This window comes from Nelumbo lutea, chromosome 8 (genome assembly GCF_056320005.1).
Source record: "Nelumbo lutea isolate HS-2025 chromosome 8, American lotus-T2T, whole genome shotgun sequence".
Classification (NCBI taxonomy): Eukaryota; Viridiplantae; Streptophyta; class Magnoliopsida; order Proteales; family Nelumbonaceae; genus Nelumbo; species Nelumbo lutea.
Genome location: NC_142691.1, coordinates 27,010,965 through 27,034,914, shown reverse-complemented (window position 1 = coordinate 27,034,914; position 23,950 = coordinate 27,010,965). Strand labels below are relative to the sequence as shown.

General features: G+C 36.9%; 1 protein-coding gene across 2 annotated transcripts; it reads left to right on the top strand.

Moving 5' to 3' along the window:
- Positions 1 to 2,818: 2,818 nt before the first annotated feature.
- LOC148843563 (ubiquitin receptor RAD23b-like) lies at positions 2,819 to 23,559 on the top strand. Of its 2 annotated transcripts, none has more exons than XM_088957992.1 (13): positions 2,819 to 3,132; positions 3,572 to 3,733; positions 7,014 to 7,052; positions 7,149 to 7,246; positions 7,330 to 7,374; positions 19,054 to 19,234; positions 19,307 to 19,462; positions 19,539 to 19,601; positions 20,061 to 20,108; positions 20,196 to 20,305; positions 20,639 to 20,717; positions 20,807 to 20,926; positions 23,202 to 23,559. In XM_088957992.1, exons 1-12 carry the CDS (start codon positions 3,067 to 3,069, stop codon positions 20,921 to 20,923), a joined length of 1,164 nt encoding a protein of 387 aa, XP_088814118.1. In that variant the 5' UTR covers positions 2,819 to 3,066; the 3' UTR covers positions 20,924 to 20,926; positions 23,202 to 23,559. The 2 variants fall into 2 exon arrangements, with proteins under 2 accessions (XP_088814118.1, XP_088814119.1); XM_088957993.1 differs by having other exon boundaries at positions 2,821 to 3,132; positions 23,215 to 23,559.
- The last annotated feature ends 391 nt before the right edge of the window (positions 23,560 to 23,950 follow it).

Below are 23,950 nucleotides of genomic sequence, written 5' to 3'. Positions count from 1 at the left end.
TAAATCAATGGATTTGTTTATTTGCCAACGTGGAGGGGATGTGAATGCAACCAATCACATTGGATAGATGACACTACATTAGAGTGTTGTAAGAGATGCAATTCCATGTTGATGAACTCTTACTCCAAGTTGGAACTTAAGTCAACGTTGCTGATTTGTATGATTATCAAGTTTGTAAAATTGGTAAGCAAACTAAGAGTCTTTTGAAAGTACGTCTACAGGGACTTGGGAATGTAGAGATTGGAGCCGGTGATGCTATTGCAATAGTTTTCCAGACATTTTTTCCGGTGATATTTTCTTTTCCAATGTCATCTTCCACATATTAGAGTCAATGCGAAGAACTATTTAATAAAGAGCACTTGAAGGGCATTTGTATCTTTTTACGTGCCACTTAACAGCTGGTTAACAATAGGCACGATATTCGCATGCTTTGAAAGTTTGAGTATTGGATTGGTACATTTTAAAGTTCGGGGACCAAAATGAAAATAGGCCCAAAGCATAGGGTACTAATCTAAAATTTTCCCAAAAGGAAAAGTCGAAAAGATCCAAGGTTCGGATCCAGGGGAGAACTCAGTAAGTGAAGTTAGGTTGGTGATGAAAGAAAGGGACAAGGTAGAAGCAAAACAAGGGCTATAATGTGAATACCTTATCCGAGAAGGGTCTTTTATAATGAAAGGATTGTGCTCGTCAAAGAGTCATAATCCTATTAGTAGACTACTAGGCCCGGTTTGCACTTCCTAAAGGTCATCCTTATCAAGACCTTTGGCTCGTTGGAGGCATTCGACTAAGACTGCTTAGTAGGTCAGTGGCTAGACCAGTTCAAGTCATTAACGAGTTTCCTTAGACATTACATCCGAGGTCACGTGGTAGCATAGAGTTGGGTCGTGCAAATGGGCCAAGAGGTGTAAATCCCGTGGGCTAAGTTTTCCTATGCCCTATCATTTGAGGTTCATATAAAATGTACATTTCAAATAATAAAGTATTAATTTCTTCTTTTTATTTTCAATTTCAATATTCATATTTTCATAATATGATACAAATAAAACATGTAAATCATATTTCCTAATCCTAGGATCTAGTATTGTAGCTAAGCAATAAAGAGAAGAAATTTTCTCCCAAAATTATTTAAATTTATTTTCCATTATTTCAACAGAACTTTTAAATTTTGAATTATTATTATATTTCTCAAAACATTCACTAATCATAAATAAATGATTAACTAAAATACAATTAGTTCAATAATAAGCACACAAAAATTCATTCGTCGTATCATTAATTTTTTGTAAAAATCATTTATACAAACTGCCACTTTCCAGTCATCTTCAAATATAATATCATGCGGCAATTTTGCATTATAAAAATAAGTAAGAACTTGTTTGTAAGAAATGTAATTAACTTTTTAACATAGAGTAAGTAGAATTCACCTATGTTGAACATCTAATAGAAAATTTTTATATTTTAAACCATAATTTTGACATAAATATTAAAATCCTTGTTTTCTTGTTCCTAAACTTCTAAGTCTATATAATACAATTTCAAATTTTAGAAATATAATGAGAAATAATATTTAAAGCATCCTAAACACATAAATTAATATGTGCATGCACATCTAAAATGAAATAATTTATCATTTAAACATTATTTAATTGAGATTTTAAAATATTTATTATTGAATCATTATTATTGGCATTATCAAAACTAATAGAAAAAAGTTTATATTCAATTTCATAATTATGTAAAGTATTTAAAATACTTACAACAATTGTTAGGCCAATATGTGGCCATTCAAGACTAATAAAACTTAGCATTCTTTTTTGTAAAAGTCAATTTTCACCAATAAAATGTCCAATAATACAAATATAACTTATATTATATTTAGAAATCCAAATATAAAAAATAATTGCAACTTCAGAACTAAGAGTTGATAAAGTAGAAATTTAATTTTGTTTATATGAATAAAAATTTTTAAAGCATTTGATTTAAATAGTATTTTTATAAACTTTTTTAAATTGAGGGTTTATAGAATGTTGTAAAAATCTTTCAAGATTAGTGTCTTCAGCTAATTAAAGTGGTTGTTTATCATGTACAATATATTTTACTAATTCTTGCCTTATTTTTTCTTAAGAATATTTAAAAATACAAAAAAATCCACACCCAATTTGTGTTTGTTATGATTGTTTCACTTTTCCTTCATATTTTTGATTATTGAGAATATGTTTGCCTAAGTTGCTAGTACCACCCTTGCTACAATAACTAAAGTCATTCCTACATTTACGGCAAATGACTCTTTCTCCCTTGCTCTCAACCTCTTCTATGGTAAATGCTTTACAAACTGGTCTAGTCAATTTAATGCCCGTCATTTTCTTTCCCCTAGTAGACAAGGCCGATTTAGATCGGGTTCTCGTTTTGATTAGGGTCTGATTAGGGTCAAGGCCGATTCAGATCGGGTTCGTGGTGAACCAAATCCGTGCTTATTAATCCGCCCCGTTAACATCCCTATTTCTACAGATTTATTAATGGGTTCATGACCTTGTCTGGATTTTTCCTGATCCATACTAGAGACCCGACCAATTGAAAACTTTATACAACGAAACCGGCATGGACCCTGGTTAGATCAGCCTAATCCCGAATGCTCTACAGTTTAACGGCCAATCACGATACACCAGGTTGGCTCTGTATATGTAGGGTCCACATAATCTGGTTTGACGTGCTGTGTCGTGATTGGCCCAGTTTTGACCGGGGGAAGCTCCGTAGTCCGTACTTGGCCGGCCCGATCCGATTGGGAAACCTATTTTTCTTCTAAAAACGTACGTATTCCGTGGTTGGTCTGTCTTCTTGTAGTCTTGTGTTTTGCGAAATATCTTGTGTGAACTGAACCGTATATATATTTTAATGCACCGTCTCGCCTTCTTTCTCTTCTTCTTCTTCTTTATTTTTCCCACTCCTTTTTATCTGTCCCTCTCTCCCGATCTCCGAGCGCTCTAGGGTTTCCCTTTTAGGGTTTTTGTCATTTCTCCTCTTCTCACATTCATCTAAATTGATCTTGTCTTCTGCAAGTTAGTCGAGATGAAGCTGACTGTAAAGACATTGAAAGGCACCCACTTTGAAATCCGGGTTCAGCCCGGCGATACGGTGAGTCCTCTTCCGTTTTGTTTATTTCTGTTACCTGCATAAGGTTTTATTTCTCAATTTCATTAGCTAATGGCTAATCTCAATCCAAATTGACTAAAGCTTTCAGCTTGTTTAACGGATTTTCATAGGGACATAAGGACGGTGAGTTCTGTTTCGTAATGAAGGTTGTTTTCTGGGGACGGATGGATTTTGGGGTTTGAAAAAAAAAGGCTAGGTTTTTGGCATTCTGGCTATTCGTATGGACGGGTTTGTGCTCAGTAGAGACCGTATATCTTGCTAAGTAAAAGAAAAAAAGAACATTGGTTTATTTTCTTAACTAATGGACTACATATCATATTGTTATAGGGCTTTCATATTTTCTTGTTGTATTGGGATTACCGACATTGCATAACAATTTATGCTAACTCGATTTGACTTATTTTTTTCATCTGTTTATTAGATTATGGCGGTAAAGAAAACTATTGAGGATGTACAAGGAAAAGACAGCTATCCATGTGGGCAGCAATTGTTGATCCATAATGGGAAGGTTTTGAAAGATGAAACCACATTGGAAGACAACAAAGTTAGTGAAGACGGTTTTCTTGTTGTCATGCTCAGCAAGGTAGTAGTTCTTTTCCTTTATTGTATTATAACAACAGCATGACCTTTCGGTGCTATTCTTTTTTTTTTTTTTTTTTAAATTCCGAACCTTTGTATTGCTAATTTCCGAATTTGTAATTAAGAATGTTTTCTAGGGTGATTTGTACAATTATTAGTCATATCTTGACGGCGGTTTGGTTGCTTCTACCAGATTAACATTCAAAGCTTAAATATCTTTCTTATGTTCTGTATTTACATGGTATCTTTTCAGGAGACTATTCTTACATCATAACTGTGCAGATACTTGTGCTAATATCAGCTTATTATTTTCTGGCACTGGATGTTGTCTATGTGATTCTATCCTTAATACTGTTCATGACATTTCCCTTTTGAGTAAGGGGGTCCATACAATTGAAAGCTATCTTTATTAGAACATTATATCCATTAGATGATCAGAGGCAGAGAATAGGATCAAAACCTTGATTCTAATACTTTTAAAGTATTTCAGGTTGTTTCCTTTAATAGCCCTTATAAAATGGTAGGATATTGTTGCACAGTGGTGTAGCTTCTGTTAAACTTAACTAGGTATCTAGCCATTCACTATTAAGTGAGAAGTAACCCACTTGATATCGTGTAAACTTTCTGTTGTCTTCTTTCCTCAATGGTAGGAGTGGATGCTTGAATATGTTATGTATATTCAGATAAAAAACATGTTGGTGTAGTTCTCAAGGCGCCATGGTGAGGCTAGGAGAGAGGGGCTGCCTTGTCGCTAGGGTAGTTCCCTAGGTTCCATAACCATATTTCCTTAATAACTATCCATAATTTTCATAAGAGAAGTATAAACTTCATGTTTAAGTATGGAAAATCAACATATTCATGAGAAGATAAAGAAGAAAGAAAAGAAAATTAAAAAAATATAGGGTTCACAAGAAAAGTATACACTTCATGGTTAGACAAATTTTTAAGTTCTTCCGTACTTGTTGGTTCAGGTTTTTAAGTCTTTGAGGGTTCAACACAGCAGTTAGCTATGTCTATGTTAATTAAACCCTAACAAATAAGCAAATAATAAAAAGAAATTAGTATATAAACACACAAAATGAATATTTTAGTTTAATAATGACTATTTTATAATTATAATCTCAAAAAATTAAGAATACAAAAGTATTTAATAACACAACATACAAAACTTATTGGCAATTAGGCAAGGTGAGCCTCCAAGGGCACTTTATCGCCTAGGCATCGTCTTGAAAACAATGCATCTTATATGCTTTTAAGGGTATTGCTCCAGTTACACTTAGAAGGCACTTATTTTAGGATTTTGTGGAGGTGCACTAGGCCAGCAATGTTTTGGAGCATTTGGGAAGACAGTAATTATAAATATTTCTTGATAAAAAGGCAGAGGTTGAAGTCATAACTGGCCTGTACAATAGTGGTAGATCATTGGATATCTACATGAGAAGATTTTACAGGTGTCCTTGTTGACTTTTTCATCAGAGGTTGTCAAATCTCTTTTATGTTTGCTTCCCTTAGACAGGTGATTATGCATGGATCAAACTAAACCTTGAGCGATGTTAAATAATGAAACCAGTTTCTTCTGGTATGGGTGGAACCTTCAAAGCACTGTTACATGGATTTCCATATATTCAGGCTTGATTTTAGAGGGAAAAGCAGTAAAGGTCAAGATACTATCCTGGAGCCTTCAAAGGACTGATACATGAGCTAATTTCCATATATTCAGGCTTGATTTTGAAGGGAAAAAGCAGTAAAGGTCAAGATACTTTCATGCTATAGGGGTTAAGAGCCTGTTTCGATTTTCTTGATGGATTGTTAGGAGTCTGTTTCTCCTATAGGATGCAAAGACTTTGAGTAGAAGTGGATTTCTTAGTAGTGGTTGGCTGGAATTGGTTACTTTCTGATGGTAGTCTATAGAAATCACAATTTACAGGGATGGCAGGGCATGGCAAGTGGAGCCGGGCTATGTTGCTCAGATGTGGCTGGACATGGTGTCAGATGAGGAGTTGATACTAAAAATTCAAGTATTAATCATTGATTTAAAAGGTGCACCTTAGGCATGCCTAGACAAAGAGATGCTCACCTAGGTTCCAAGAGCAGCATTTTCAAAAGGCACGCGCCTGGTGTGCCTTCCACTTCAGCCCTGATGCATGCCTTTAGAAAGTTTATGCATTTTTCTGTTTTTTATCTCGAGCATTTGGGCCGCCCCTGGACCTCCAACCAAGCCACTTGAGACAACCCCAAACAAGTTCATATCAAAGTCTTAAATTCTTTATCCCTATAAAAGGAGATTTATAATTTTAATTGTCTTTTAAAAATATCGTTTTTTTTTATGATGAATGAATGAGCCAACAATTAAAAGGCTCTGATAAAAGATGTTTTTAAAAGACAATTAGAATTATAAAATCTTTTTTATAGGGGATAAGAATTTAAGACTCTTATATGGATTTGCTTGGACTTGCCTCGAGGGGCTTGGTACAAAGGTGGTCCATAAAATCAGGAATGCATAACATTTAACATCTCATTAGCTGTTTGAAGTAATGCAGTTGAAAAAATAAAGAGATTGAGGGTTTTCCATACTTGAATATGTTGTACATGTTTTTCTTGATTTTTATTTTTAAAATTTCATTTTAAATATGTTTTACATGCTATGTTTAAGTATTTTAATTTGAGATAATAGGTTTTATAAAACATTTATTTTAAAATTTAAGTTTATATTTCTAATTAATATTATGTCTAGCATTTCTAATTTTTTTGCCTTTCTTTTTGCATTTTTGCACCTTGCTTCAAAAAGGTGCATGCCTTGGGCGCAAAATGCCCCTTGCACTTTCTTTGTTCCTTTCGCTTTTAAAACACTGGTATCAATGCAAAATGCCCCTTGCACTTTCTTTATTCGCTATTAAGTGTTAACTCCCTAGATGCGAACACCTAGAAAAGCCTACATGCCAACTTGTAGATTTCTCTATCATGTTTCTTCTTTTCCCCCTCATAAAATAGGTCTCATTTGATATTGTCTCTACATATTATGGCTATAGTTTAACATTGTGAATCTTGTTCTACATCAAAACCTTTCTTTATAGCAACCCCTTCACTAGTTCTGGCAAAATTTCAAAACTGCAGTAGAATTGTGACATTATGGGATGACTTGTCAGCTACAATTACTTGAGATATACTTTGCTTGTGTCACATTTCAAGATAGTAGTTTGATCATAAATCATGCTTGGACCATAATGGAAAGTGTTTTTATTTCATTCCTCAAGTGTAGTTCTAAAATCTTGTTATATCTGCAGACCAAAGCCTTGGGATCATCTGGGGCCTCGTCTGCTCAGGTATCTTCATTTTTTAGTGCTGAAGGGGTGTAACCTTTTTTCCCTGATTAAGTAGTTTCGTATATTGAATAAAGGCTAAGACCTATCTTTTAACAGCCTGCAACAAGTGCTCCAGCAGCTGCACCTACACCAGCTCCAGTTGCTGCACCTACACCAGCTCCAGTTGCTGCACCCGAGGCTCCTTCACAGGCACCGTAAGTTAATAATACATTCATTCTTGTAGTGCATCCTTGGATTTAGTAATTTTGACCTATCACTATGGATCCTCTTGTTACAGGGCCCCAGTAAACGTTGCAGCTGCATCTGAGAGACCAACAACTGAGTATGTTTTCCATCCCAATTTCGCTGCCATTCTCTTAATTATTCATTGTTTTGATATTAACAAGAAATATTGCCTGTTATGGAGAAGGGATTGTGATGATCCAAGTTTTGTGTTTTTTCAACTGTGTGACTTTCTGTTTGTATGTCAAAGAAATATTGCATGTTATGGAGAAGGGATTGTGATGATCTAAGTTTTGTGTTTTTCAACTGCGTGACTTTCTGTTTGTATGCCAAATCTATTTCTTTGAGTTTTTATTCTTGATCTTTGAGAATTTATTGTTGTATTGGCTTCTCTTGATGCTATCATTATTTTATGGTTTCTACTTCTGTATCAATGGATCAGTAGATAAATTGTTAGTCCTCCCATTTGGGGTCAGCTAAGAAATCCTATTCTAGAATTATAGTCTCTTTAAGGACATTTCTTCTCATAATCTCTTTATTTGCATGCACCTGTGGAAAAGAACAGAACTTCAGAGAACAAATGGGCTTTTGAAGCAGTTTTTGTTAGTAAAAGTGGGAGATAACTATTTACTTTTGCAATTCGCCTTTATTTGAAAGATTTGTGTGGTGTTTGTTGGGTGTCTGGTCTTTGTTGCATAGGTGATACTAGGTGAATGCTGGGGAAAGATAATCCATATGTTCAATGGTTAGGTTTGTCCAATTAGCTGGGATTTTTAACACTTGACTGTGGCATATTGTAAAGTGATTTAGCACTTAGGTGATCAGAAAAGATGTGCATATTAGCTTTGTCTAGAGTCTGGAAGCAGGAAAACACATGAGGGATCTTTTGGCTACATGGTTGTGTTTAGTATAATTTTCATGTTATGATGTTCAAGGTACGTTAGGTAACAATATGTTGGTTAAATATATATACTTACACATGTATATACATGTTTCTCCTATAATCATCATTGGCGTTGTTGTCATTATCATCATCTAAGCCTTGTTCTAAATATATGGGGTTAGCTACATGAATCCAATTTCTCTATTATGCTCTGTTTAATGCCATGCCCATTGTTAAATTATGAGCACGTAAACCATTTCTTTCTACTTCGATCCATGTCCTTTTTGGTCTGCCCCTAGCCCGCCTATTCCCTTCAACTTGTAACAGATCACTTATGCATGTTGTTGGTGGTCTTCTATGCTCAGGACCAAATCATCTTAATCTACTTTCTCTCATGTTATCACCTATTGGAGTTACTCCTAGGTTTCTTCTAATGACTTCAATTTTGACCCTTCTTTCTAGTTTTTCAACTCATTCATCTAAGCAGGCACATTTTCTGCACACTCGTTTTTTGGATGTGTGGTTTCTTGATTGCCCAACACTCTGCTCCATACAGCATAGCTGGCCTTACAACTATTTTACAGAATTTTCTTTTTAATTTAAGTTGTATTTGCCTATGCTTAAGACTCTGCATGCACCCCTCATTTTTCCCTATCTTGCTTTAATTCTATGGGCGACATTCTTGTAAGTTCTTTTTTGATGAGCAACATCCCCTTCAATATCTCCCTTGTTTATAAACTATCGAACTAAGGTACTAGAAAAGGTCAAACTGAGCTATCTCTTGGTGTCTAAACTGTATCTTGATTTGCACTCTTTTTATTATTATTGTTGTTGGTGTTGTTATTATTATTAAATTTACATAGCATATGTTTTGTTTTAATCCCTATTTTAAAACCTCTTGTTACCAAGGTATTTGTCAATAAACTTAGTTTTGCATTCAATCCTTTAATACTCTGATCAATTAAAACAATGCCATTATCAAATAGCAAGAACCATGGAGCCTCTTCCCCTATATGTTTAGTGAATTCATCTATTATTGGAGCAAGTAAATAAGGGCTGATTTGCCTTGGTGAAGACCCTATGGGTTCTGATAAAGTGTATTTCGTAGGTCTTGTCTTTTATTTGGTTAATTTGGGGAGGGGGAGGGTAAACTCTACAGGTTCTGGTTTTGCTTGGGACAATTGTTGTGTTCTCTCTCATTCTCTCTAGTAGTGTAGTATTATTAAGATGAAGTGTTGGTGATGGGTGGTGTTGATCTTTCTTTTCTTCTTTCGGGTGACTTCTTGTCACCTTCTTTGTACTCTCTTTTTTTTTTATTTTAATAAATTTTATTTTATTACCAAAATAAGAACCTTAGGGTTCTTTTTGTTTGTAGTCAGGATTAGAATTGGAATCGGAATGAAAATCCTTGGGAATCAGAATTGGAATTGGCTATCACTGCATCCAAGCTTTGACTATTTTCCAAGAAAATTCTGCTATTTCTCTCTTCCTACACCACCCAACGAATTGCTGCCTTAATGGCTTTCCAAAGCACTTTCCCCCTTTTCTTAGGTTGCCTCTAGAAGTTAGGGTTAAAGAGACCCTCCACATCTTGGGATGGGACCCACCTGCACCCCAACAGAGAATAAAAAACTCCCTTCTCAGCAGAAAAGGACAAGAGAAAAGTAAGTGAGATAAAGTCTCATTGTTACCCCTACAAACGAAGCACATGTGAGGAGAGAGACAAACATTAGGCCTTTTTTTGCAGAATGTTACAAGTATTTACCTTACCAAGAAAATTTCCTAGCAGAAAGCTTGAATTTTTAGTGGGATGGGCTTACTCCAAATTACTTTAACTGGAAAGTGCACTCCTTGAGAGCTAGATGAGGTAAGGGATTTAAAGGAGGTTGAGCAAGTAAATATGCCATCAGGAGAGGTCAACCAAATTCTAGAATACTCAAGGGAAGAGTACAAAGAAGCTTGCTTTAAGGTTTCAAGTAAGAGAATCAAGGACAAACATTCTTTTTCCTTTAATCCCCTTCTAAACCCTAAATTCTAGTTTAAACTAGTTGGAGAGGGTGTTCCCAACCTGGAGATAGTTTGAGAAATTTAAAAGAGTTCATGGATTTGGTCTTCAAGTGGACTTGGCCCCAACCATAGGTCTTCCTAGAATCGAATTTTGTTACCCCATCCCACATCATACTTGATAGAGTTAAGAAAGATTGCATAGACTTCATGAATTGCTTTCCATAGAGACAAAGCGGAGAAGCAGGGAGCAATTTTCTCATCTTAGCACCGGCTGTAACAAAAACTGAACCAGCTAGAAAAAGGGGTGAGCCAAGAGGGGAACCCGGTTGCACCTTGAGAGGCCCACGTGACAACTTAAGTTATCTTGTGGGGCGGTTTTGTGAAAACTCGTTGATAGATGAAACTTGTCATCTATTATCGTCTAAGGAGGGTTTGGCCGAACACCTGAAACACCATAATAGGTGCGTGACGGGTGGTAATCAGACTCTGAGTTGGGTATGTAGACAGGTCGGTGACGAGCAGAAAAGCCTTGGTCTTGATCGTCCAAGCCTGCGTTATGCGAGGAATAGAATAGAAGAGAGGGAAGAGGATGACAAAGGATAGATAAGCTGCAGCTCAGAGAACGATTGTGATGAGAAATTAGAAGAGTTTGAAAGTTTGGGCAGCTTGGAAAATGATGATAATATTGAAGATCAAAACAGGGGAACATTAAATTTGGAACTTCTGTTTCTTGAGGAGGTAGTGGGGGAGCAAAAGGAAAAAGGGGAGGAGTGGGTGAACGAAACAAACACTTGTAACAGAGCTGTCCTTAGCCCAAAGCTGGACGTGCCCCTCCCAAGTTCTAGTGTCTTGCAAGAATCTAAGAAGTAGTTAGCCCGAGTTTACTATGAACTGAACAAGAGTACATCACAGAGGGGTAAACAATTGGGTACAGGAAGAGGTCTTTGTGCAGACCAAGTGATGAGGATTAATTTTCTCCAATCCAAGGAGATAGAGAGCTCCAAATTCTCTGAACAGGGAGTGACAACCAATCTTCCTCGTTTGAATACCCCTTTCCACTCTCAGCTGACCTCGGGTATTTCTGTTAACTCTGCCAATTCAGTTTTTGCTACTGATGAGTGCTCTGTGTCTCTTGTTCCATATTCCTTTCTCAACCAAGTGTTTGAGGTCCATGGTTAGAAAGTCACAGTGAGTATATAAGGGGATAAGGAAGGGGAGGAAGTGGTGGAGAAAACTTGTAGGGAGACAAAGATATGGGAAATCATTGAGGGTCTAATGGGTGAAGTGGAGAGGAAGGAAATGTAGAGGGGGTTTACAGAAGGGGTAGAAAGGACAAATGATGGAGGAAATAAGGAAAGGATTGAGAAGATCCCTAGGAGTGAGAAGAGAGGAACATTAGATAAGTGGGAAACTAGCAAGGAAGAATCAATGCAGAATTTGTGCCAAAGTTGGGGTGTAAACTGAAGAATCCAAATGATCTAAAAGTTTATCTGCATAAAAAAAAGAGGATAGTAAGTTAAAGAAAAGAAAGTTGAGTGAAGTAGAGAGGTTGAAAAGAGATATTGAGGGGGACAAGAAGTTTGAGGTGAGAGGGGATAGAAGGAAAGGGGTTAAGTAGAGGGTGGAGGAGTTGGGATTGAGCTTGAGAAGTTAAAATGAGAATTCTAAGTTGGAATGTGAGGGGCTTGGGCAGTGTTAGGAAGAGAGCAACAATTAAAGAGGTGATTAAGAAGTTTAACCCGGATGTGGTAATGATCCATGTGTCTAATAGAATGGATTTTGATTGCAGATGGGCAAGGAGTGCGTGAAGGGATAGGGGAATAAAGTGGGTGGCCGCTACATCATGGGGATCTTCAGGCGGGATTGTAACACTGTGGAAAGAAGATATACTAATCAACTTAGAGGAGCTAATAGGTGATTACTCTGTTTCCCTGAAGTTCAGACAGGTGGAAGATGGGTACGAATGGGTGCTAACAAACGTTTATGGCCCCAATGACTATAGGTAGAGGAAGAAATTGTGGGAGGAATTGAGTGATGTTAGGAGCCTCTGGGAGGGACCGTGGTGTGTGGAAGGGGATATTAATGTAGCGTGGTTTACAGAGGAAACCAACAACCCTAGACAGAGAGTGAAAACTAGTATGAGGAAGTTCAACCATTTTGTGGATACTTTTGAGCTTAAAGAATTTCTACTCCTAAATAATAACTACACTTGGTCCAACCTTCAGTCGAAGCCGGTATGCTCCAAGCTGGATAGGTTCTTGTTCTCAACAGACTGGGAGGAACATTGGGGTAACCTAGTATCTAGGGCACTCTCAAGAATTACTTTAGACCATTGGCCTATAGTGATGTGTAAGGAGGAATTGAGAGGTGATGGACCCACTCCATTTAAGTTTGAAAATATGTGTTCCCATCTGGGGTTCAGTGAGAAGATCAGGGAGTGGTGGGAGCAATCTAATCCGGTAGTAGAGTGGGAGGGAATGAGGTTCCACAAGAAACTTGAATTTCTAAAGTCACAACTAAAGGAGTGGAATAGGTTGGAGTTTGGAAGAATAGAGGAAAGGAAACAAGTCCTTTTGGGGCAAATTGAGGATTTGGATATGAAGGAAGAGAGGGGATCCTTTCAAGAGGAAGATAGGAAAATGAGATGGGAGTTGAGGAGGCAGATGGAGGATGTTTTGATTAAGGAGGAAATAAGTTGGAGGCAAAAACCCAAGTGTAAGTGGCTTCACAATGGCTTTCTATCAAGATTGCTGGGATACAATGGAGAAGGATCTTAGGTCAATCTTCGAGGAGTTTCACAGTAGGGGAATAATTAATCCAGGCCTGAACTCAACTTTCATTACTTTGGTCCCAAAGATAAAAGAGGCATCACAATCTAAGGATTTCAGACCTGTTAGTTTGGTGAATAGCTTGTATAAAATAATTGCAGAAGTGTTCCCTCTCAGGATAAAGAAGGTCCTCTCCTCTATTATTGCATTCAACCAAGGAGCCTTTGTAGAGGGAAGACAGATAACTGATCAAATCCTCATTGCAAATGAGAGTCTGGTGAGTTTTAGGAAATCTAAGAAGTGAGTGGTATGCAAATTGGATTTGGAGAAGGCTTATGACTTAGTGGATTGGTCTTTTTTAGTGCAACTATTGAGAAGCTATGGCTTTGGAGAAAGGTGGTGTAAATGGATTTGGCGCTGTATTAGGATTTGTCACTATTCTATATTGGTAAATGGAACGATGGTTGACTTCTTTCTTGCTTTGAGAGGTATAAGACAATGAGACCCACTCTCCCCCTATCTTTTTACCCTGATGGCTGATGTACTTGGGAGATTGATCCATAGAGCAGACTCGAGGAATCTGATAAAAGGGTGGAGATTTGGAAGGGAGGAGGTACCACTGACACATCTCCAGTTTGCAGAACACACAATTTTGTTTTGTGAGGGTGGGAATATGAGCTGGACTCGAAATTTAAAATTAGCAATAGAACTCTGAGCAGATGTCTATCCTTAAGGTGAAGTTTGATAAGAGTTGTGTGGTGGGGGTGAATGTGGAGGAGAGGGAGTTAAGGAATTATGCAGGTGTGTTAGGTTGCACAATCTCAGATTGGCCTTTGACATACTTGGGCCTCTCTTTAGGAGATAACCCTAAGAATGAAAGCTTTTGGACTCTGGTAGTGGAGAGATTTGAGAAGAGGCTTGCGTCCTGGAAGAGAAACTATCTTTCCTTAGGAGGGAGAGTCACTCTAATTAGGTTCACCCTAGCTAACTTGTTTATTATTTGTTAGTGTTTAAGATCCCCGCTAACGTTTCCAACTTATTGGAAAAATTAAGGAGGAATTTTCTGTGGGAGTCGGGAGAGGAGAAGAGAGATCATAGGGTGAGATGGGAGGTGGTTATTAGATGTAAAAAACTAGGTCTTGGGATTGGAAACATCAAGAAAAGGAATATGGCGTTGTTGGGAAAATGGTTGTGGAGGTTCACAATTGGAAAGGAAAATTGTGAACAAAGATCGTGGCTAGCATACATGGGCTGGAAGATAACGACTTGGATTTTGGAATTATGGCAAGGGCTACCACTTCTCCTCTATGGAAATCCATCCATGATCTGCTTCTAGCTTTCTCCCCTTGGATCAGGTACGATGTTAACTCTGGCAATCGAATACAATTCTGGGAACATCTTTGGGTTGGGGTTTCACCTCTGAAGGACTAGTTTCCTTCCTTGTATGCTCTATCAGATTTGAAAAATGAACCTATCTCTTCTTTTTTAGTTCCTTCAGACTCCACTTCTGGTTTTGGGTGGAACCTTGGCTTGCGAAGGGCAATTAGGGATACAGACTTGGACAGCCTCTCACCTTTTTTAGCCATCCTTGAGAATATCTTCCTTAATCCTAATAGGGGACACCGGAATTTGGACCCCTGCTACTTCAGGAACCTTCTCTTGTGCTTTGTTTTCTGAAACCTTAACTTAGTCATCTGTCCCTCTTGGTGCGTCCTTTCCGACTAAGGGAACTCTAAGCAAGCCCATTCCTCCTTGGGTTGGGTTTTTTTTTTTGTTGGGAAATTTTCATGGAAAGAATAAATACAAATGATCTACTTCAGAAAAAGTGACCTAATTCTTGTTTACTTCCTAATAGATGCTCTCTCTGTAAAGATGATGGGGAATCCGATTACCACCTTATGGTTTCTTGTAAGGTTACTAAAACTATTTGGGAGTGGGTACTCTCTCGCTTTGGGTGTACTTGGAACCCTCCTGAGAGTGTCCAAGGTATGTTCTCCCCTTCATATTTTAGATGACCTAAGAAGCGAGGGAAGATGATGTGGAGGAGTATTAGGGCAGCAGTGTGTTGGTCACTGTGGGAGGAAAGTAACTCTCGAATATTTTCAGAAAAGGAAAGATCCCTGGAAGACCTATTAGACCTAATACTTTTAAGGGCTGCCTACTAGCTAAAAGCTACGGAACTGTTCTTAGACTTTCCTATAGCTGACCTGTTAAGAAGCTGAAAAGAGATAGCAACCTCTACTCTATGTAAGAGGACTCTTAGTTCCTTGTGGTCCCCTCCTCCCTTTGGATTTATAAAAGTGAATTTTGATGGCAGTAGCATAAGGAATCCATGGCCCTCTGTGATTGGGGGAGTTTTTAGGAATGAGGAAGGGATTGTTATTGCTCTGTTCTCAGGCCCTTTTGGAGAAGGAGACTCTTAGGGCTGAGATCCTTGCAGCTATAGAAGAGCAAGGGAACTAAATATCAGTCGGCTGATTTTGGAAGGTGATTCAAAGGTGGTGATTAGCTGGTTGAAGAAAGAGGACAATGGCTTGTGGAGTTACAAATATGAAAAGAAAAAACTTTTATGGCTATGTAGGGGCATTGAGATACAATATAGCTGTGTGAAAAGGACTGCTAATTCTTTTGTAGATGGGTTGGCCAAGCAAGGGGTGAATAGGGAGGCTTTATTTTGGGCTAATTTTTAATCTTCTTTCATTGCAATTTGCTGATGGGGAGCTAAGACTTTTTATCTCCCCCTTATTGTACCTAAAGCTTCATAAATCTTCTCTTAATTATTAAAGTTTCTATTATTGATAAAAAAAATTTCTCATTAGCCATTACCATCCAACCCATGAATGCTTACAATAGCTTTGTGCCACATCCTCTCTAAGTCTCTCTTAAAGGGGAATCTCCACAACCAATTACCTGAAAAAGCTGTGTTTCTTAGGACAATGTTCCCTAATCCTAAACCCCTTTCTTCCTTAGGTTTGCTAACTTATTCCCACTTTACCAGGTGATCCTTTTTTTCCCTCTCCTGGTTCCCAAAGTAAGTCCCTCATATAGTTTTCTAACTGTCCTACAGTCTTAGTTGGGATGTGGAAGGTGGAAAGGAAATAAATAGGAAGGTTTGTCATTGTAGATTTTATTAGATTAATTCTTCCTCCCAACAAATTGTAATTCCTCTTCCAAAAGGCTATTTTCTTAGCAAACCTTTCCACCTTTGGTTTCCAAAACTCATTACTTCTAGGATTTCCTCCCAACTACAAACCTAGGTAAAGTATTTTCCATTCTCTAGTTTCACATCCCAGAACCTTAACAAAACTTTGCATTTTTCCTATCTTCCATGTTGAATCATGAAATCCCACTTTTGCCCTACTTGATTTTCAAGCTAGTTAGTCCCACGAATTCATCAATCAACAATTTCGGATTTTTCACCATTTTAAAATCCACACCCTCACAAAACAAAGTTGTATCGTCAACAAATTAGAGGTGGGAGATTACCTTTTGATTTCCTTCTATTCTCCATCCCTTAATCAAACCTTGTAGATTTACTTTCATCATTTCTAATCTACTTAAAACCTCTGCCACTATGCTGAAAAGAAAATGGTACAGTGGGTCTCCTTGTCTTAATCCACAATTGGCTAGGAAAAAATCTTTTGCCACTCAATTGATAAGAATTGAATAATGAAGTGAGCTAGCACAACCATTGGTCCACTTTCTGCACTTTGGCCCAATCCCAAATATCTCTAGGGCAACACTTGCTATACTACTAGGTCATAGGCTTTCTCTAAGTTCACCATGCAAACCAGAATTTTCTCTTTGCTTTTCCTCTTTCTACCACACATTCATTAACCACCAAGATTTGATCCACAATCTACCTTCCTTCCACGAAGGCTCCTTGAAAGGGAGAGATTACTAAGGGAAGGACCACTTTCAACCTCTCGGACAAGACCTTTGAGATGGTTTTATAAAGGCCTTCGATTAATCTTATTGGTATAAATTCTAAAATTGTCTCTTTTTTCATTCCTCTCTCTAATCCCAAATCCTTCATAGACCATATTATATCTTGTATTTTTTCTCCATATAACCATTTTGATCTCCTATATAATTCTTGTCATCATTTGGAATATCTTGGATTGATCCTTGTAAGTTTTCCAATATCGTCCTTTAATGTTTTCTTCTTAACCCGCTTAAGGCTCATAAGCACTAGTTATGTTAATGGTTTCCTCACCTAAAACAAGTTAAGCAATCATTTAAATGGTATTTTAACTCGGGGCTTCGTTCAAAGGTGGCTTGTAGAATTAGGAATGTAAGATGTTCAACATCACATCAACTATTTGAGAAAATGTGATTGTGATAAATAAAGAAATTGAAAGTTTAACATGCTTGAATTGTTGAGCACTTGGACATGTTTTGTATGCTACGTTTGGTTTTGTTTTTGCATTTTCACTGTCAATATGTTTTATATGCTAAGATTATGTATTTAAGTTTGAGCTGATATGCTTTTTAAAACATTTTGTTTAAAGTTAAATTTTGCATTTTTTATAAATATTATTTTTAATAATTAATTGATTTTGTTTTGATTTTCTTTACTTTTTTTTTGCATTTTTAAAACTTTGCACATTGCTTTGAAATTGTATGTGCCTAGGGTGCAAAACATCCGTTGCACTTTTTGCGCATTGTGTTTGTAAAAAATATTGGTGTAAAATTCTTCTATGTCCAACTCTTTTAACATTTACTCATTTATCAAAAAAAAAACTCTTTTAACATTTAAAATTTATTTTTTAGATCTTTATTTACCATTGTTGCTACTCCATTTCTATTATTTACTTCTCCCATGTTCCATAATTTGTAGCCATCAATTTCTTTAGCTTTTTTACCCTTCTATTTAGTTTTTTTTTTTTAAATATGCAATATTAATCCTTCTCTTCATTATGTCTACTAATTCCATAGTCCTTCCTGTTAATGGTTCTATATTTCAAGTGGCTAATTGAATTTGTGTTTCTTGGATTAACTTCTTTAATTAATTTCATCGAAAAGGATGTGGGTACCCTTGCCCATTTTTCACCACATAATTGGGTGTAGCTGTGATGTGTTGCTTCTAGGGAACACCCTAGCATGCCCTAGCATGAGCAGAAAAAGACACTTTGGGATCCATCTCAATCTTTGAGCTGAATCCAATGTGTAGATTCTGTAATTTGTTTTTGGCTTAATAAAAGTATTCTGTTATTTATAAAAAATATGTGTAGCTGACAAGGACTGCCTTGTACTACTTCCTTTCTACTTGTACTTTGGGGTAGGAAGGAGCACTTTCATGAATGATACAAGTTAATCATTGATTAAAAAATTGAAATAGAAGTCCTCTCCCCTGTCTTGTTAATGTATAGCTTATACGGTTCAACTTTGAATATGGTGTTTCCTTGATTAATCAAGTAGATGAAACATGCATCATGGCTGGATTGCTTCGTTGGTGATTATCATATTAGAACTTTATTCCCTGTTGAACTACAAAATTGATGTCTCAGTTCTTTAGATTTCTTTTCAGTGTTTTTAGGACACCATGATTTCTTTAACTACTGAAATATAATGTTGTAATAAATCATGTATGATATGTTAACTTCTTTCTTAGTCAACTTTAATAACTGCTATGGAAAGAGACATTACGACAATAATGTTTTACAAAAGCAATGATTATTTTCTTATGTTCATTCTTATTAGGTCTTGCTGGTAGAGCTGCACCTAATATGTACTAAATTTTAATCGTGAAGTTAAATTTGGTTTTTGCATGTATAGATTTATGCAGATGCATCTGATTTCTGTTTTTTCTTACATGTCTATACAAACCAATACTTAACTGGGCTTGTCCATGTACATCAGTTTGTGAACATAAAGATAACGCCCTGGAATCATGAAAATTTGGTACAAAGAGTTGTTTATTTCTCATACTGTATCTATATTTATTTACTTCCCTACATGTGCAAATTTTTATTTTGAAATAGACAAGGAAATGGATTCCCTCTCTTTTTCTCTGAAAGTTTTTGTAGTAGTTGCATTTCAGCATACCTCAGTTATATCTTTTCTACCATGTTTGTCATTTAGCACATTAGATAATATTATATTTGACATCTCGTTGTAGGGTTCCTGCATCTAATGTCTATGGACAAGCTGCATCAAATTTAGTTGCTGGTAATAATCTTGAGCAGACTATTCAACAAATAATGGATATGGGTGGTGGCATCTGGGACAAGGAGACTGTTACACGTGCACTTCGTGCAGCTTACAACAATCCTGAGCGAGCTGTGGATTATTTATATTCTGTATGTTTAACCCTTATGGTGGTCTAACTTATGCTTTTCTTTGGTTTAACTGATTTATTGTCTATCCTTTAGGGTATTCCGGAATCAACGGAGGTTGCTGTCCCAGTGGCTCACTTCCCTTCTATTCGGGCACCAGATAGGCCTAACCCAACAAATGACACTGGTGTAGCAGGGACTGCACCTGTATCTGGTCTACCTAATTCTTCTCCCCTCAACTTGTTTCCTCAGGTGGGTTCTAACTTTAATTACTTGTCTATGTATTTTCCTTTCTATGTACTTTGTTCTGAGGTAAATTCTTTCACAGGAGACGCTCAATTCTGGTGCTGTTGGTGATGGATCCCTTGATTTCCTCAGAAACAACCAGCAGGTATATTACTATTCTAGATTTATATATACCTTATTTTAAAATGTTTAAAATCCATTATTTATATCTAATGTATAATTTTAATTCTCAACTTATGCATATTTATCTAATTATATATAAACAACACATACCATAATGTATTAGATTGTTTTTTGGTTTTGTTGTGCATATCCAATGATCTGAATGTCAATGTATTACAAGGAAAATATTATGCAAACAGCTTATCATTTAGAGGCAAATGAAAAAGGTGCTTGATAAACACCATTTTATCTTCTTGAGGGGGTGGGCATGACTAACATTTAAACAACATTTTGTGTGCTTTTTTGATCAGCAAGCAATTTATTGATTAATATAAGAAAAGCAATTTATTGATGATTATATAGTGATAGAAGATTATAGAAATGCCGCTTTGATTCACTACTAATTTTTTTCTTTATTTCCCCCCTTTTTGGTGCATTCTAGTTCCAAGCATTGCGTTCAATGGTTCAAGCAAATCCACAAATTCTACAGGTCTGTATGTTCTCCTCAACCTCAAGACATTAGATGCTTTTTTGGAACAATTTTAGAGCTCTAGCCTAAGTGTTTGTTCTGTTACAGCCAATGCTTCAAGAGCTAAGCAAGCAAAACCCTCAACTTCTAAGACTAATTCAGGAGCACCATGCTGAGTTTCTTCAGTTAATAAATGAACCCCTCGAAGGTTCTGAAGGGTGAGTATTTAAGAAAAATTTCAGGAATATTTATTGACAAATATAAGGCATTTTGTCTGACTGCTTGTTTCATGATAGAACACATTTCCTTAGCTTACTCTGAATGGCTTTATTGTGATTATTTTCATCACGGGACTCCCACTCACATTCATGATTTGTTTTAGTGAAGTGAAAACTTTTTGCTTGTGTTAATTTAGTGTCTTTGTAAGTTCATCTCTTCCTCTTGAAGATGCCTAGATGTTGAAGTATCTGACATGATACAGCACTGTTGCACATGTATCTGGGTATACCTTCACCTTTTACTTGCTGATTGTAGCAATTATCTGGATTCAGGGATCTGTTTGATCAACCTGAGCAAGATATGCCCCATGCCATCAGTGTGACACCGGCAGAACAGGAGGCTATTGAACGTGTATGGATTTTCTTTCTTTGTTTGTGCTTCTTTTTTTTCCTGAACCCTCTTACACCACTTTATAAAGTTTCTTGTTCATATATTTCCAGCTTGAAGCAATGGGATTTGATAGAGCTCTTGTCATTGAGGCATTTTTAGCTTGTGACCGTAATGAGGAATTAGCAGTCAATTACTTACTGGAGAATGCTGGAGACTTTGAAGACTGAATGGTAGGCATTGATACTTATTTCTGAAACTGCATTAATATAGCATGTGTGGTATGCAACTGAATCCTCTGCAATTTTAATCACTGGACATGTAGTCAACACTGTTACTATATGCTTTTAAGCAGGAGCAGAGATGTGGAGGCTTCATTTTTCCTTCGAATGATACGTAAACCTAACCCTCTGTCAGCCCTGATCCTAGAGACTAGTTCCCAATTCACCCTCTGTCACCCAACACTGTTACTATGCTGGATGCACCAGGGTTGCATAGAATGCAATCGTTGAAATTATGTTAATTCGCAATCTTCCAGAGCACTACTTGAAGAACTTACTGCCTTCTGATGGGAAACCATGCTACAGTACTCACCCCTTAATATATTGTTAATTGTGACCATCTAATTATTTACATTACCAAAGTCCAAGGTGCTACCCTCACTGGGAGAGTTCAGCCAAAGATTGTATGTTTTTGTACCTTGTTTTAAAAAAATTATTGCATTTATCTTGCACCAAAGGGCTCCAAAAAAGGGCTGCCCATGTATGATGCTATATGTTGTGCAACAAGATGTCAAATTTGTTGAACAAGATCAAAGATATTAGGAGGTTTCTAAGATTACCCTGAACGGAGGAAAATACAGTTCTGCACTTGAGTAGGAAACTAACAAGTCAAAAAAGGTGGTTTGGGTTTTGTCCACTCTTGAGACAGGGTAGACACAAAGGGGATAGGCACCAGGTTTTCCACCTCTATTGGAGCCTATCACACATCTGAAAATTTGCCTCCAGCAAAAAACCGACCTTTTTTTTGGTACAAAGGGAGAACAAAAAGCTAGGACAACCCTAGCAAAGGACAGCTAGCGTTGTCTGCTTGAAGAATATATCTAAGATCCCACAGTATATAAGCTAAATCCTCATCTTGCAATGAGTGACCTTTATTTGCTATCCAAAATCCAATCTGCTACCTGATTTCCTTACCTATGAATGTGGTCATAGTTGATTTCAAGGCCTATGTCACAAACAATTTGCTTGCATTTTTCCTTCATACTGCTGCATCTCTACGTGGAAGACCTTTTATCTTGCAAGGCTTCAATGGTTGCTTTTGAATCTTTTTCAATGATTATGCTTCTGTTATGGGGATGATTAACCAATCTATGTACTTCCAAGGTTGCTCTCGTTATTGCAAACATAATTGAACTTACGCTTGCAGAACCCATACTTATTTTAATCACTCTGCCCTTGTGATCTCTTGCTATGCATCTGTAGGCACAGCTTCCATTAGAGGCCTCTTTTGGAGGGATCCACACATTCCAACTGATAGAGGACTTTCTTTTTTCTTCCATCAAATTGTCTTTATTTGCCTTTACATATTCTGTTAAAAAGATGACTGCTTTATGAGCTATATCGGAAAGGTTGTACATCTCATCATTAAAGATTTTAACAATACAAATTTTTCCATAGAGACCAGAGAATAAAACTTATTTTTTCCCAAAAATTTTGAAAGCTCTTACATGTTTTTGGTCCATTATTTTCACCGACCAGTCAAGAATGTTGGGGTCTTGCCCTGCTTTTGGAATAAGTAGTTGATCTTCTAAGATGGCCCATGTTTTGATAGCCATCGGGTACTTCATAAAAATATGGTCAGTATCTTCTGAGTCATCACAGAAGAGGTAGTCTTGATCACAATCAAAACCTTTTTGATATAGCCTGTATTTTGTAGGTAATTTTTTCCTAATAAGAGACCATAAAAAGAATTTTATTTGAGTGGCAGAGATTGTTTGGACGGACCAAGTTGCTCTCTTCATTACATGGTTGTCCTCATCCTCATTGTTAAGCATGGCATAAGCTGACTTAACTGCTAAGGTCCCAGAGGGATTATGGGCCCATACTAATTGCTCTTCACATTCTATAGTTGGAAAATGGATAGCCTTCATCTGGGCTGTAATCTCATTTGGGATGATGTCATTTATACTCTCAATGTTCCAGTATTTGGATTCTCTATTAATTACAGAATTTATTGAGATTATTTCTCTCTAAATTTTCATCCCTATGTATAAACCATTCATTTATACTCAATGTTCCAGTATTTGTTTCTTTACCCACATATCTTTCCATAGATTGCAAGCCACACCGTTTCTAATTTTCCAATCCAAATCCTGGATGTCAACATATAGTTAACCATTCATTCAGTATTATCATTTTCTCGTAGAGGATGTCAAGATATAATATATTGTATCATAGCATATTTTATTGGTATTCAGCCTCAGGACTGATGGTGTAATGGCTTCAGTAATGACTTTCAGGGGATATCACGATAGGTGTCCAGAGTTTTTGTGAAAAGGGCACAGCTTCCTCTGTTGAAAATTGGGAAGCACTTAGCACATTGGTCCTGGAAGTGCAGGTGTTATTGCCTCTTTGGGTAGTGAATTCAATTGGTTCATTTGCTGATCTATGAACATGACAATCTTGAGTCTGGAAGAAGGAAAAGCTTGTTTGAGTGCTGAGCTGGGACCGTGCTATGCATTTGTTTTGTGACTATTCTTTACGGTGTTCACAGGTGTATTATACAGTCTTTGATAATACTGATAGTAGACATGAATTTCTGTGTTTTCTTTACAAATTTGCTATCTATGATTTTGGTTGTCTTATACAGTGCTCAGTAAGCTAGGATTAGGCCAAGGTCAGCCATAAGCAGGAATTAAGAGAGACCCGAAAAGTGAACTATTGATATCTTAAATCTTCATTGTTCTACTTTAGTGGAAAAATCAAATCAAGGATCAAAATTTCGATGCTGATACGTATCGTATCAGGAGGCTCCTGATACGCCCTACAGAGGGCGTGCGTTACAGGGTTTAACCTGGTTCAGGGGGTAGAAAGGCCTTAGACTGATCCCTCTGAACCAGGTTCACAAAAAAGATAAAAAAAACTAAAAGGGAAGGGGGGGGGGTTGTGAAGGTCGATACGTATTGGGCTGTATCGATATTGTGAACCTTGGAATCAAGAAAGCTTGACTAACCTATATTTATAACATTATCGTCC